This window comes from Phocoena phocoena, chromosome 12, assembly GCF_963924675.1.
Source record: "Phocoena phocoena chromosome 12, mPhoPho1.1, whole genome shotgun sequence".
Lineage (NCBI taxonomy): Eukaryota > Metazoa > Chordata > Mammalia > Artiodactyla > Phocoenidae > Phocoena > Phocoena phocoena.
In genome coordinates, this window is record NC_089230.1 from 25729302 (window position 1) to 25743975 (window position 14674).

Sequence of the window (14674 nt, forward strand, 5' to 3'; positions counted from 1 at the left end):
CCGTTATATGTGTAACCAGGTGTATGCTCACCTCAGTTCAAGTTAAGCTTTAGAAGTAAAGACAGTGATAACCAAAAGAGTTACACATCTGCCCACTGAGAATATTCTGGGTCTTACAAGGTGCATATTGTAAAGAGCAGCTGGTGTGCTTTTCACCGTGGACTTGTTCAGTCCCAGCAGCCTCAGCATCACAGTCTGTGGACGATTTTGCCGTGTCCGTGGGGAAGGAACGAGGCAGGTAGGGCGAAACCGTGAACGACCGGCACTTTGAGCCTGCCCGTTATCCCTGAGCTTCCCGAGCTTCCGGCACAGGGCCTGTGGGCCTCAGCTCCCCATCTCCGAGAAATGCTGATGGAGGGCAGGGGGGCTGGCTCCGAGGTTCCCAGCCCGCCTGACCTGCGTCTTTTCCCTTTTCTCTAAAGATGAGGCAGCAGTCCTGGCACGCGTTCTGAGTCCATGAGGTTCCTGGCCGCCTGCTTGGAAGGAGAGGCGTGGGCTGAAGCCCACACAACCCGCGGCCAGTCACACACTTTGCTCAGATTCCAGGCCGGTGACCGAGAGCTTCTTTCTTGCCCTGCTCAGAGACACCCTGGCCCACCGTGCAGGGCCGGACCCTCGGGTGGCACCGGGGCGCTGGGAGCACAGCGCCACGCGGGCTAAGGCTCCAGGCCCCTCCGGGCCGGGGCTGGCCCCCTGGGTCAGGTTAGCCGTACATCTGCTTGAACTGAAAGCACTCGTTGCAGTAGCCGTTGCACTTGGCGTTGCCGAAGTGCTCACAGGCGGGGGCCCGGCAGCGCTGCGTGGGGGGCTCCTCAGGGACGGGCTCGGGCCGCCGGGCGCTGGCGGCCATGCGCTGGCCGAGGTGCTGGCACTCCATGCACAGCTCCTGGTTGCAGCAGGCCAGCATGTTCCTGCAGGTGGCCCGCGTGCACTTGGACCAGGAGGTGTTCTGGGTGGCTCGGGGCAAGTCTCTGTGCTGGCTCGTCCTCTGGGTGGAGAGAGCAGAGAGAACCACTGTCACATTCATTGTTCAGGGACCACACGGTGCCATCTCATCCGACGGTGTGGGTTCTACAAAGGGCTGGGTGTGGTGAAGGGCACCTGCCTGACCAAGCGGACAGGGGGCGGTCTATGGACGGGAGCCTCCAAGGACCTTTCCTCCCCATCCCAAGAAAACAGATCTGGCCCCAGGGAGGCCCGGTGGAACCACCATCCCTAACACGGAGGCCGCCAAAGGCTGGCCCGGCTCACTTCCGTCTGGATTAATACTAAGGTGCCCTCATTTAGACAGATTCCCTACCACCCTCCAACCAGTAGGAGAGGCATCTATCCATGAATGTTTGCTTTTCTTATATGCCAGTAAGTGGAGGCACCTGGGATGTTCTGCCTTTTCCTTCTATCTCATAATAAGGGGATTACTTAAGAAAGTCTGCACTTCTGCTACAAATCCAAGAAGTCTCTGATCGCCGTTTGGCTTTTCGGAGGCTTTAACGGGTTTTATTCCACGGCTGGTTTTATTTGCTTCTTAAAATGACCCTAAAGTAAACTTAGGCCATGAAAATCAATAGGAACTGCTGTGCTTCCAGCCCTGGGGGCCAGGCTGACTTTTCCCCTGGTTTTTCCCTGGAGCTCAGCAGGGAGGAAAGTCTGCTGATCGCTCTGGCAAGGAGGCGGGGCCCACAGGAGAGGGGGGCGTCCCTCAAGATGTCTCACCAGCTGCTCTTCAGTCCTTTTCGCTTCATGAAATCTCTGGTTCTGAGCTTCGATGAAACACTTCTGACAGTATCCTTCGAACACACTGCTTCCGAGGGCGCCGCATTCCCTGCCCAGGCAGGGGACAGTGTTCTGGAACCTGGAGGCCGTGGGGCTGGCTTTCCCTGAGGCAGGGACAAAATCTACAAGAGAGCAGAGGCTCATCAGTAACACGTACGGTTCACCAAGTGGACAGATGCTGACATCAGGGAAACAGACAGGTTCCTAATACAGATTAGACCAGCTGCGCTCTACCTACGAGAGCAACCTTTCAGAAACCTAGCAAAATAACCAACAGAAATAATATTGTAATAAAAACGTCTTTGACTTTACAGATCTCTCCCTTTGGAACAGGCCTCACTGGTCGGTCACAGGAACAGAACAAGCAGAGACATTAGGTGCCCATCCTTCTTTCAAATTTGAGATTTCAAAAACCACAAATGGACTCTTACGACATCAGTGAAGGCCGCTCTCTTTCCAGCTACCACTCACCAGGTTTTGAATTTTCTCTAGTATGCCAGAGTTTCAAAAGAAGTCTCGTCTAAATTCTACCTTACAAACACGACACCACATGACCTGATAAAAACGAATTCTCTGAACTCTACCCACAGGGCTCTTGTGGGTTGTGGAACATGCCGTTCTGTGCTTTTGCTTCCAGGTGTGCCGGCAGAGCCACTGTGACTGTCCCCCCAACGCAAAGCACACTCAACGCCACAGCCCTTTCTTGAAGGGGCTCCCTTCTTGAATTTCAGGGGCAAACTGCCTTCTACGAGGGTTTTTTTTTTTTTTGCGGTACGCAGGCCTCTCACTGTTGCGGCGTCTCCCGTTGCGGAGCACAGGCTCTGGATGCGCAGGCTCAGCGGCCATGGCTCACGGGCCCAGCCGCTCCGTGGCACGTGGGATCCTCCTGGACCGGGGCACGAACCCGTGTCCCCTGCATCGGCAGGCGGACTCCCAACCACCGCGCCACCAGGGAAGCCCTACGAGGGGTTTTGCAACGGGTGAAACCCATCCTCTCACTCACGTTTATTTTCTCTGTACTCGATGAAACACAGCGTGCAGAAGCCTTTGTTCTCTGGAGTCCCAAAGTACATGCAGCCCGCTTTCCTGCACTTGCTTGTCCCTTTCCTGTCCCCTGGAGTCCGTGCGGCCGAGGAGCGGTGGCCAGAGGGAGCCTCGGGCCCGGCTCTGCGGCAGGCGTGCGGGGAGAGGCTCTGTGCGAGCTGTGAGGGGTCAGACTTGGAGCGCTGGTGGCAGGAGAGGGGGCTGCTCGAGCTGAGGTTCGGGGCGGGCTCGGCTGTAGTCCTTTTAAAGCAAGCACTGCAGATCCCATTAAACGTCCTGGTGACGTCCTGGAGGCAGGCTCGGCACTTGCCAGGGTCGAGATGCTGCGCAGGGTCCGAGGGGTGGCCCGCGAGAAGCTGCCGGGCGTTGTGGCATCGCTCGCAGAAGCCATTGTACTGCACGTTGAGGGTGAAAGGGCAGCCGGGGCTCCTACACTTCATGGCCGTGGTCTCGCTGAACAGGAAGAGGCTGGGTGCTGTCGGAGGGGCTGAGTGGGGACCCCCGGTGGGCTCCTCGGGGCTCCAGGCCTCCCCCCGGGAGGCCCCGAGCACCAGGCGGGGCAGCGCTTCAGGGCCCGGCTTGGAGTTGGGCTTTGGGGCTTTGGTTTGTTTCTTTTGCCGCCTCTCCGAGCACTCGTGGCACAAAGGTTGGGTGTTCACGGACATGAAGAAAGGGCAGTTGGGCGTTTCGCATTTGATGTCCATGAGAGAAAGCTGGGGGACGGAAGGTTCCAAAGGATTCTGGGGGTGCGTGTCTCTCCGCCCCTGCTCATTGTTTTCCTGCCACTTCTTGTACTCGTGCTGGACAAGTTCAAAGTAATCATCTACCAGGTTTATTTCTTTGGGTAAGTTAGCTTCATCCAACCTAAAGACCGAAAGGAAAAAAAACATGAGACTACACACATACACACACACACACACACACACACACACACAACTTTACACCAGTAGATCATAGAGCAAACTTTTAAAATGTGGACTGTGGTAATAACTTCATAACCATTCACTGAAATGCAGCCTATGATGAAGACTTTGCACCTCTAACGTAACACAGTCCAATACTGTTGAGAAGACGTCATTATTTCGAGAATCAGTCTTATTTAATTAATTTTGGTCCAGCCCAAATTATAGATAATTCTAAAGCAAGGGCTACTCAGGGGCTGCTTCTACACTTAATTACCCTCTTCCTCTTTGAAAAAGTCACTTTTACTTTCTAACTTCTCAGAGACCAAATTTCTAGTGAAATGTTATTCAAGGTATTCATTTGGGATGAGCTTACTTTATAGTACAAACTACCTTGTAATGTGTTCTGTATTTTTCTTTATCAATTTACTTTATTAATTTTAAATGTGCACCTGGTCTCTATTAGCGGTAACCGCCACGAGCAGTAACTAAGAGGCAGACACACCATCAGGTGTTACATACTGACTTCTGACTCTGTAACTTGTTCATCTCCACTTTGAGAAACCGATTCTCTTAGGCCTCCTCGGTCTTGTGCATTTCAAAGTTCTAGGAAATGGGCATCTCTTTATCATCAAGCCAGTGTTTACAATTTTGATACCTGTACAACCTGTACTCTGGGTCTCTCCTCCCCACCCCATGCGGCCAAGCCACGTGCCTGCCACATAAACACATTCTACAGCCCAGTCTGCGTCTGGTGTGTCTGCCTTACCCAGAAGCCAGGAGAATGAGTGTTTTGTCTCTAAGAATTTTCGCTTGCTAGTCTAGCACTAGGGCACTTAAAAAAAAAAACAAAAAACCCATCCTCAATGTGAACGCACTTTTTAAAGCCACAGGGCTGACACTCAGCATCCAGATATGCAGAAAAATCATTTTGGATAAATTACTTGTTCCCATTTGAAACCCAAGTTAGTGCTACCTGAAGTGATTGTCTCTGACTCACACACAAGCCCCTAAACTTGTTTCACGCTGGAGGAAACCAGCTTCAAATAACTTTACTGTTGGTCTTTAGGGTAGCAGCAGCTTAAAGATGACAAAGCATAGAGCGAAAAACAAACTGCTTACTTTGCAGCGTTAATTAAATGGGTGGTGCCATGGTCCCAGCCTTGAACAGGGATTTCTATCACCATCAAGTACTCTTTCAGGAGCTTTTCCTTCATCTCATTTTCAGGATCTGTCAAAAAGTGAACTTTTAAGTCTTCGAATCTTCCTCTCTCTCTGTTAACAAGTGGAACAGCTCGGATTTCTGAGGGAAAAAAATAACACATCAGCAAAATATGATTCTACTAAATGAGATTATGTGTGAGGCCATATATATAACAACTACATTTTGAAGATGCAGAAAGGATACAATTACAGAGGGGAAAAGTATTATCTAGCCACAAAATCAAATGGGGGAACAAACTGTACTAAACTCTAATAAAAAACACATGGCTGGGACTTCCCTGGTGGTGCAGTGGATGAAAATCCGCCTGCCAATGCAGGGGACACGGGTTCGAGCCCTGGTCCGGGAAGATCCCACATGCTGCGGAGCAACTAAGCCCGTGCGCCACAACTACTGAGCTTGTGCTCTAGAGCCTGTGAGCCACAACTACTGAGCCCACGCACCTAGAGCCCGTGCTCCGCAACAAGAGAAGCCACCGTAATGAGAAGCCCACGCACCGCAGCGAAGACCCAATGCGGCCAAAGATAAATAAAATTAAAAAAAACCAAAAAAACCCCACACGGTTTCCAGGATGCCCACAGCACATTAAGCAGCCTGGAGGCAGTAGGTCTTACTGGTCAAATCCCACACTCAGAACCAGACCGACCTGGGTTCGAGTCCTGACTTTGCTACCATCCATCTCTGTGACATCAGGTAAGTTACTAAACTTCTCTGAGCTTCAAGTGCCTCATCTGTACTATAAGGTTACTGCATCCACAGGGATGCTGTGAATATGAAATGAAATAAAATAATGTACCTAAGCATTTGTAAAGTGCCTTATTAGTTCCTCATTAAGCTATTACAATAATAGCTAACCTGCCAGACATTTACCTGCCCCATGCCAGGCACTGTATTACAGGGCTAATTAAGAAATGGTAGCAGTAATATACATTATCTCCTACTTGCCACTAACATGCTGAAAGAGCTTCCCAAACTATAGACAAAAAGTTGGGGGCGCATTACGATGACTGCTATTACATCACTGTTGCTAAACAACTGACAGAACACTGTATTTAAATGAAACTAATATACTTAAATGAGACTTTCAATAAGAAGCAAAAGAGCAAATCCTGATGTTCAGGAGGAACAGGGTGTACCAGTATCTACCAGCAAGTACAAACGTGAATAGATGCTCAGTTTTCTCACCAGGTCCACTGTCCTTCATGGTCACCAGGGGTACAAAGTGTTGGCTGTCGTAGCCGAGAATGATGGGGTATCTGTAGCATTCCTGGGCAGGCCAATGGAGAGGCAAGTAAATTCCGCCCACCTTCAAAGGAGCGAAATTGGAACCCGATTCCAAACTTCTCAGCATTTTGTCTGTTTAAGGAAAGAGAAAGAAAAGATAAGGCCCTCCGCGGCTTTCATCAGATTCCATTTAACTATGGTCTCCTGTAACTTTGGTAGCATGGGTTTTCCTAAGAGGTAAAGCACTAACGCTGAAAAGCACTTAAATACAGATAAGCCACCAGCAGGCATCTCACCTGAAATGACAATGATCGGCCTTCTGAGGATGTTGCAAAGGACAAATATGTGTATTTCTTCCAGTGAATTATACTGCAGTCCACTGCGGGCCACTGGTATGTCCGTGGATGCCATTTTGACAAGGCTGTCCCATTCATCAGTCCAATTCTAAGGGGACAGAAAAGAAATCATTGAATGTACTCTGCACTAAAAAACAATTCTGGCTTCACTCTATAATTTATCACTTGTATCACTCAGCTTGCTTTTACCTTTTCTTGAAATTATCATTTAAACGATCACCCTTTTGTCCCCACTTTGGTTTTCTTCCCTTACTTTTTTCCACTACAAGGCAAACTCTAAAGTAGGGGAGGATGGGGACAGCACCTGCTTTCAAAAAAATCCCTGATGAGGCATAATGTCAACGCTCCTCATCCAAATATGCACAAAAATCCCAAACTTGTGACTGAAAACGGGGAGGCACCGTCTGAATTTGATTGGCTGGCTCAGTAAAGCATGAGAAGGGCAATCAAACTGAAAAACAACTAAAACACCACAGGGAAGCCCGAGATCAGAAAGATCATTCTAAAATGACTCCCCAGCTGGGAAGCTGCTGCCCTGGAGCCTCCCAGCAGCGACAAGAGCCTCAGGTCCATCCCACAGGAGGTTTCTGGTGTTTTCCATTGACTCTGCTTTGCCAAGTTCATGTGACCCGGCAAATCACATGCTCCTTGAGAGCAGGGACTGGCCGAAGGTACTGTTTTGCCACCATGGAGCTCCGTCCATAGATGCTGGATGAGGAAACACAACATACCCGGGTATCGTAGCAAAGCCCCGTTTCCACGAATTCCTGAGACTTAAGAGACTCCAGCTGCCAGCGGAATTTAAAGTTGCGGGTGTCCGTCTCCTTGAGGGTGCTGAAGAGCGCCTTCCTCAGGACCAAGTCTGTGTCCTGAACACCCCACATGTACTGGGAAGCAGCGTGCATGAGGCAGTTTCCGTCACCTGAGGACAGAAGGGAAGCCAATTCAAGCAATCTACATCTAAGGCCTAGCAGCGGTTTACAGAATAAACTAGCCTTACGGCTACCATGCGGGGACCCAAAAGCGCTTGTGAGAAACGCCAGTGGTTTAATGTCTTAGTCGAAGGGCCAACTGGTAACATTTCACAAGGAGATGACAGCTTTAACGAAAAAAACATATATCATTCTTTTAACTCTTATTTTTCATGAATGATACTAACAGCCAAGGAACCAGGGAGTGAGAGTCAGGAGCCCTTGGTTCCAGCTTGGCTCTGCCCTAACTAGTTTAGATGACCTTGGGGGGAAATTCCTTAACCTCCGAGTATTTTTCCTCTTTGGAAATGAGGACATTGGATTATGATCTCTGAAGTCCATTCCTTTCTAACATGCCTTGCTTTTCTGGCTAAGACGCTGGCACTATTGCTCTCTGACTCTGAGAGAGAACCCCCAGGGTAACATGCTCAAACCAGGAAGCTGGTCTGGCTCCATTTACTAGACAGGGACGGCCTGGCCATGACTCAGTGGTACATGACTTGACCATCCCATCACAGCCTTTGGGGCCTGGGAGCTTCCTCTCCTGGTCTGTAAAGTGGGAGTGAGAAGACTGAATTACCTACTGCCTGCCCACCCCACCCCCAGAAATGCCTTGTGTGAACCCGCCTGTTAGCAATTAGAGTCCTTTTTCAGAGTTTAAAGCGGGCCTCGATGTCTACATTTGAAAATAATTCAGTGTTTAGGGCTGGCACTTGAAGAATTTTGAGGCTTTTGAGAAAAAGATAGGTCTAATTTTATTCTATCACTTTGTTACTTTTATAGGTTAAAATCCACAATTCACGAGACTGCATTGCTTTTTGAACTCCAAAGAATAAACATTTTGGAGGTCTGTTTAATATTAAAAAAGTTAACTCTTTAGTCTCTTTTGGGAAGTGCATAATTGTTTTTATAAAGAAAAGTTCAATCGTGTTCTTACATTGTTCTACGGGGCAATAAAGCTATTTAAAATTTTATCAAATCTTAATTATAGTCAACTGTAAACAACAACAACAACAACCCCTCAAAAATGTATCCACAGCCAGTATCCGTTCAATTTACACACTTAGAAAAACTAGCTAAATAAACATTCAAACCAATGAACCAAAAAGATCGCTCAAGGCTTGTGTCTTGGCAGAAATGTAGCAACAACTGCATTCTGTTGAAATTTCCCCTTTGCAAAATCTAGAGCAAAGATAAGGCTTTTTTTCTTCTTGTGCTTACTTTCAGTTCTTTATTGAGATGCACCAGCATAAAATTCCCTAAGTAACATCTGGAATTCCCCTGCGCTAAGTTATTTGACTAGCAATTGAGCAACAGCTATTGTACTTTTTGTTCTGGTGTGTAGACATTTAAAGTGCGAAGTGCACCCTGGACTTTCCAAGTGGGTGTGGTCAGGGTGAGCTGGAATAGGGCTACTCATTATACAAGTGAAATCGCTGCAGCCAATAGACGTTGGAATTTTTCACATGAAGTTTCAATTTTATGCCACCTACTCCCTTCCTCATTCACCACAGTCTCATATCCTCAAATGCAAACTTGTGAATCACCCCCTCCCCAAACAGACCATTGACTTTGTAGAGCGCTCCTATAGGGGGAAGGCTTAAAAAAAAAAAGGGCTAATAAAAATCAGACAGGAAAAGTCATTTGTTTCCTTCCTCCCCCTAAATATCTTTTCTTCCTTTTCCAGAATTTTAAGGAATTTTTTTTTCAAGTGGTGAAATAAAAGGATTCTGAGCCTAAAAATCCTTACTTCTCAGAAAATGATATCAGAATGCACTTGCCTTTATAGTTTTGCTTGTAGCGTGAATCCTTGATTTAAATGACCTATCTTTGCAAAACAAGTATTTACTTTTTATATTCAATTCTTTCTCTTAAGGAACCAGAGCAAGTTAACCCTAAAATCTCAGTTCAGTTCATGATAATATGGTTTTTCCCTTTCCACCACATTTCTAATTTGGCAGAATCTCTTCTTTCCAACTTTCCCACATCTTTTTGTAACCAAATGGGAGAGAGTTAAAACCACATACTGTCAGGAACATAAACCCCTCGATGATGACTTCACATAATTACCTACTTCTAAGCATCACTTGACTTAATGCCAAGAACAACATAAATACTACATAGCCCCAGTTTTCTTTCTATGTTTCTAAGAATCTATGCTTCAAAAATAAAAGCAAGATGTTAAGGTGATGCTAACTCCCAGAACCAAAGGAAAAAAACATGTCCCTCAATCGTGCCAAGTTACCCAAGTCAAAAATGGCCAAAATGAATGTACCAATTTATTTAAGTTGATGTTCTTATCATCTCACTGTCAACAAGGATGTACTAATTTTGCCCTTCGACATATTATTTTGATCGGGATGGTTTAGGATTGTCACTGATCTAAGGCCAGGAGCCTTTTGAGAAAAAGGCCTTACTTAAGACTATAAGCGGTCTACTTGCTTCTTGTAATGATTCGCTACATTTATAAAGTAGAATTTTGTATCTGCATTAAACAGTATGCTCGAATGTTTCTGTGATGTGCATACTCTTACTTAAAGGAAATAAACAAAAGACAAAACAGTAAAGCTTAGAACAGGAAACACCTACTAGTCATAAACGGCCATTGGGTAGACAGTCACAGACAGCAAGAAATGCAGTACAGTACTAGGAATCCCAAAAGAAAACATGAAGTAGAGGTCTAAAACCTGCACTAAAAATCTCAAGTATCTTTCTAGTTCGTATCATGGGACTGTGGGCAACAGAACCCAGGTAAGGGAGGAGCTGACAATAGTCACTGGTTAACCCATAAAATGTGTCACTGATTCAAGAAGTGTAAGGCCATCATCACAAGCATTTTCTAATGACAGTGGGAAACGCTACCAGTTTTCACACAATGCTTTCCTTTTGAACTTAAAGCCTTTTGATATTTCCATTACTGGCTAGGGAAGGGTATTTCACAGATGATTAAACAGTTGCAAGAATTACATACAGAAGTCATACATACATACCATACACATATACTTAATAGGTGCAGGTGTCTAGAAATGCATTCTTAAAGCCTCAGTGCGCTCTGCTGTCTAACATACACTAGAAAATATCCTTAATTAAAATATTCACAAAACAAGCTTGCTTTCGTTACGTGCCCCTTATAGAATCTCTATACTAAGGTACCTGCGGCCTTAAGAGATTCGATTTGGACTGGTGCTATTACCTTCTAATAAATGGGCACCCAGCCCTGTGGGAGCTACCCCGGCCCCCAGACAAAAGCAGGTCTTACCATTTGTTTTCAGCGCCACAAGCTTCCTGACTTCTCGGCACCAGTTGAGCTTCTTCTGGCTTTCCAGGGAGGCCTGGATGTTTCTGTCGATGAGAGCATTGTGGATGATCTCCCGAAACTGTGGACAAAACTGGCAAGTTCTGAACATTTCCAGCGTGTACCGGTGCATGGATTTAAAATGGTGAATGATTCCATTGGTAGGTTTAAAAATATCTTCTGGAGTTCTCTCTCTTATCTTCACAGCTTTCCGCATATTGCTCAAATACAAAGCCAGAGGAAGGAGTTGCTCAGCCATGGTGCTCTCCAACACCTGAAGAGGAGTGAAAGAAAACCCCATGCCGTTAGCTCGGCTTTGATATGACTCCTATATACCTGCCTGCAGGAAACCCCAGTGTTTGATCTTGTCATTACCCTAAGCGCTAGGCAAAAGATCTTAGTCACCTCTACTCCCAGGATACTAGCTGGCCCCAAAGATGAACTCACACCGGACTGTTTTAAGTTACATCACTTTTAAAGATTAGTCTAAACAAGAGAAGGAAGGCGAGGAGTGGGCAACGAGGAGGAGGGGAATAACCCATGTTTTCAGTAACATTTGTCAGGGATCCATGCCTGTCTGTCAGCAACAGGTATGGTGCCTGGTAACCGACGGAAAATCCCACTCCATCCTGATGCCGCTCTGGGGCAGCCACTGGATTTGAGGCACCCTGAATGCCAGTTACAGGCACAATGTAGTCCTGACAAGTCTGGCTCCTTTCCTAACAGCACCACCGAGCAACCCTCGCTCTTAGGCAAAGTCTTGATTTACCTCTTTCAAGCACTCCCTCCCTATACTGGAAAGACAATAAATATTTTGTGAAAAATCCTGCAATTTTATGCTGCCACCTAGGCTGTTGATTGGACTTTTCTCTTTAGTCCCCCAGAGAAATATTTATAAAGCGTATACTTGTAAAATGTATTGTAATATACAGAGTTAAACTGAATGTTTTATAACCAACAGAAAAGCTTATTCCCAGCAAGATGTTTTGCAATTTTAAGAGCAAACAGTCAGCCGTCTTTCAGAACCTCTCCACTGAACTTAACAACATCAGAATAAAAAATAGAATAATGATAACAATAACAGTAATAGAATAATAAATTCTATACTTCCAAGAGCAGATATTGGAAGTACAGAATTATATTCTATATAATTACAGAATTAACTGTATTACTTCAACTCAACCGTCAACCAGATTTTATTATCGTCCTCCAGGTACCAACACTCAGATGGATTTTGCACCCTGTCTTCACTCTGAAATCTTCAAGCATAATCGACTGGTGGAAAGAAATAAAAGTCTGGAAGCAGACAAGGAAAGAAGTTTCAGCCAGAGGGACCACTCAGGACAAATGAAAGAGGAGGGGGGCAAACCCCAGCATCTCCAACCCATGCCAACAGCATGGAATGATGGAATGATGTAACGTGGGATCTTTACAGAGCAGAGCTTTGTGGAGAGCCAGCTCACATTCACTGGCCCTTAGTAGGGTGCCTTGCCATCCATCCTAATTTCCAAGATGAAGACAAAGACATTTTCAGAGCACGAAGAGAGCCCCTAGGAAGTTTCACTGCATTTGTTAATCCCACTCTTGTGTCATACTCTTTACCGGGGCAAGCCTCTAGCTGAGAAAGAAGTTAAACCAATGTAAGAGGGAGAAGAAACCTAGATTACAAAGAAGCCAGTCCTGGTGGGTCTCAGCTCTCTCAAAGTCATTGATAAAATGGTCTAAATTCTCACGGGCCGCTACAAGACTCTGAGGTTGCTTCTGAGGAGTCTTCTGGTGGTGAATTTAGCCCAGGATTCCTTATCTGATAGCTGGATGATGCCTGGAAGAAGTCATTCTCTGGGTCAAATGGTAATCTCTGCTTTGATGTCAGATATTCCTTGCAGGTGGATTTGGGCAAAATCATAGCAGGACCACAGACACAACGAAGGGACAAAAAGATCACACACACATCCCCTTGGTGGCATGCAAATGCCTCTTTCACGATGTCATTCATTTGTCCATCCATCACTCAACAAGCACTGCCTGACCACATACTTCTACTGCCTGACCATCAGCTTGTTGCTGAGGCTAAAGATAAAGACAACCTTATTCTCCGGCTTGAAATCACACGAGCACCTTAGTCTCCATCTACGGCAACTGTAGGACTGGTCCTGCTCAGGTAGGTCCCACACCATCCAGGGGCAGGGCTTTGCTGAGAAGCCTGATCTTCCAACACCCGCCCCTTGCTAATCTCAGAACACCACTCCTGTGGCTGCAGAGTGCCTGCTGCCCTCACAAGGAAACAGACAGGCAAGAGGAAGATTTGAAACAAGCTAGTTATAGCCTCTTTTTTGCTTTTTTGACTCTTCTTTTATCTTCTTCTTCACCTAAGATCTTTCAGCAAAGTTCTCAAATAGTGAGAGCTGGGACCATAGGCAAGACATGCAAATGTCAACATTTGATAGTCCGGTGTCACCTCACTCATAGGTTCAGCCTCGCATGGCCTGCAGAATTGCCTCCTTAAAAGAAATCAAAACCCACTGCCCAACTGCCTAGGACTTGGACTTCGCCATACTTAAGATTAAAGAATAATCTGACCTGTGATAAAGAATTTCTGAGCTATGACTGTAATGTCCTTATATGCAAAGACATACAATATTACCCGTAACATTTCTTTCATGTTGTTACCTCATTGGCTTTTTATCAACAAATATTGACTTTTTAGAAAGTACCCCTCCAAAAATTCAAAAATTGTACAAAGAATTGGAAAAAAAAATAAAGAAGCACTTTAGACCACCAAGACTTAAGCAGTAACTGGCTGTTTAATACTCTGGGACATTAGGGCTGTGGTCCAGAGGACCCTGAAACACTGGTTCTCTCAGAAGGCTGCCCTGAGATACTTGACCAGAGCGGCTTTCCAAGGAAAGAAGATCAGAGGCAGGGAGAACTGAAAACAAAGCGGTCTCAACAAGTTCTGAGCTCCTTCCTTACTTAATACCACGGCTTTCCTGAAAGGCCAGGTGGCAGGATGTGGGACGACCTCGACTGACAAAGACAGTCTGACTGGGGGATAGGGGCCTGCAGATGCTCTAAACTGGAGCCCCCAAAGGCAGGCCGACCACCCACTGCTACACGCATACTTCTCTGACACTGCTTAACTCTCAGTGTCTGCAAGCCGTCCCCGGGGAAGTTGAGCTGACCGGGCTCCCCGCCCCCTGGGTTTTGCTACCCCTGAGACATGCCACACCTTCGGGCTGGTGCTACAACAATCTGGAAAGAGGCCACAGCAGTTTGCAAGGGCTACGTAGCCGTAAGCATGCAGAGCTTGATTCCAAAAAAGACAAGCCAAAGAGCACCAATGACCACCCACGACCAAGCGGCCCCGGGGGCGACTCTCCCCGCAGGCAGCTGCCTTTCAAGTTCTCTGCATTATCTGCAAGAAACAGCTGGCTGGATCCTTGAATCCCGGCTGTCACCCTAACATCTGGCGCGGCCCCCTCAACTCTCAGCAGTTCAGAACCTACAACGGGTACAAACGGCCAACAAACTCCCCTCTGGAACCGCTGCAAAACCAAGGCCAGGTCGACGGAGCCAGCCCGCGGGTCGCTGCCAAACTCGCACCCGCAGCCCTTGCCCGGGGGAGACGGCACAGGGACACGGGGGTTACCTCTTCGGGACACGCGATCCTCTGCAGAAACTCCAAGTCCAGGTCAGGACAGGCGTGCGCCGCCGGCTGGGGTCACGGTCGGGGTCGGGGCCAGGTGGAGGCGGCGCCCCATGGACGCCCTGCTCGGGGTTAGTTCGCGGGCCGGCCCGGGGTTGCGGATCTCTGCTGCCGCCGCCGCCGCTGCCGCCGCAGTTTCCCCGGCGGCCGCTCTTGCCGCTCCGCCCCCGCGGCCCCTAGC

At 47.3% G+C, this 14674-nt stretch overlaps 1 protein-coding gene across 1 annotated transcript; it reads right to left on the reverse strand.

The window, feature by feature from the left end:
• Window positions 1-703: 703 nt before the first annotated feature.
• TNFAIP3 (TNF alpha induced protein 3) lies at window positions 704-11046 on the reverse strand. The gene is made up of 8 exons (XM_065888600.1): window positions 10752-11046; window positions 7253-7443; window positions 6462-6609; window positions 6127-6297; window positions 4842-5022; window positions 2777-3681; window positions 1714-1895; window positions 704-988 (listed from the first exon to the last, which is right to left on the reverse strand). Exons 1-8 carry the CDS (start codon window positions 11044-11046, stop codon window positions 704-706), a joined length of 2358 nt encoding a protein of 785 aa, XP_065744672.1.
• Between the last annotated feature and the right edge of the window lie 3628 nt (window positions 11047-14674).

What these genes read in the sequence shown, in the direction of transcription:
- TNFAIP3 (XM_065888600.1), bottom strand. Translation starts at nt 11,046, where the DNA reads ATGGCTGAGCAACTCCTTCCTCTGGCTTTGTATTTGAGCAATATGCGG. An exon ending in CATTTAATTAACGCTGCAAA is followed by an intron (nt 3,682 to 4,841) that starts GTAAGCAGTTTG and finishes TTCGGTCTTTAG; the next exon opens with GTTGGATGAAGCTAACTTAC. An exon ending in AAAGGACTGAAGAGCAGCTG is followed by an intron (nt 989 to 1,713) that starts GTGAGACATCTT and finishes CTCTCCACCCAG; the next exon opens with AGGACGAGCCAGCACAGAGA.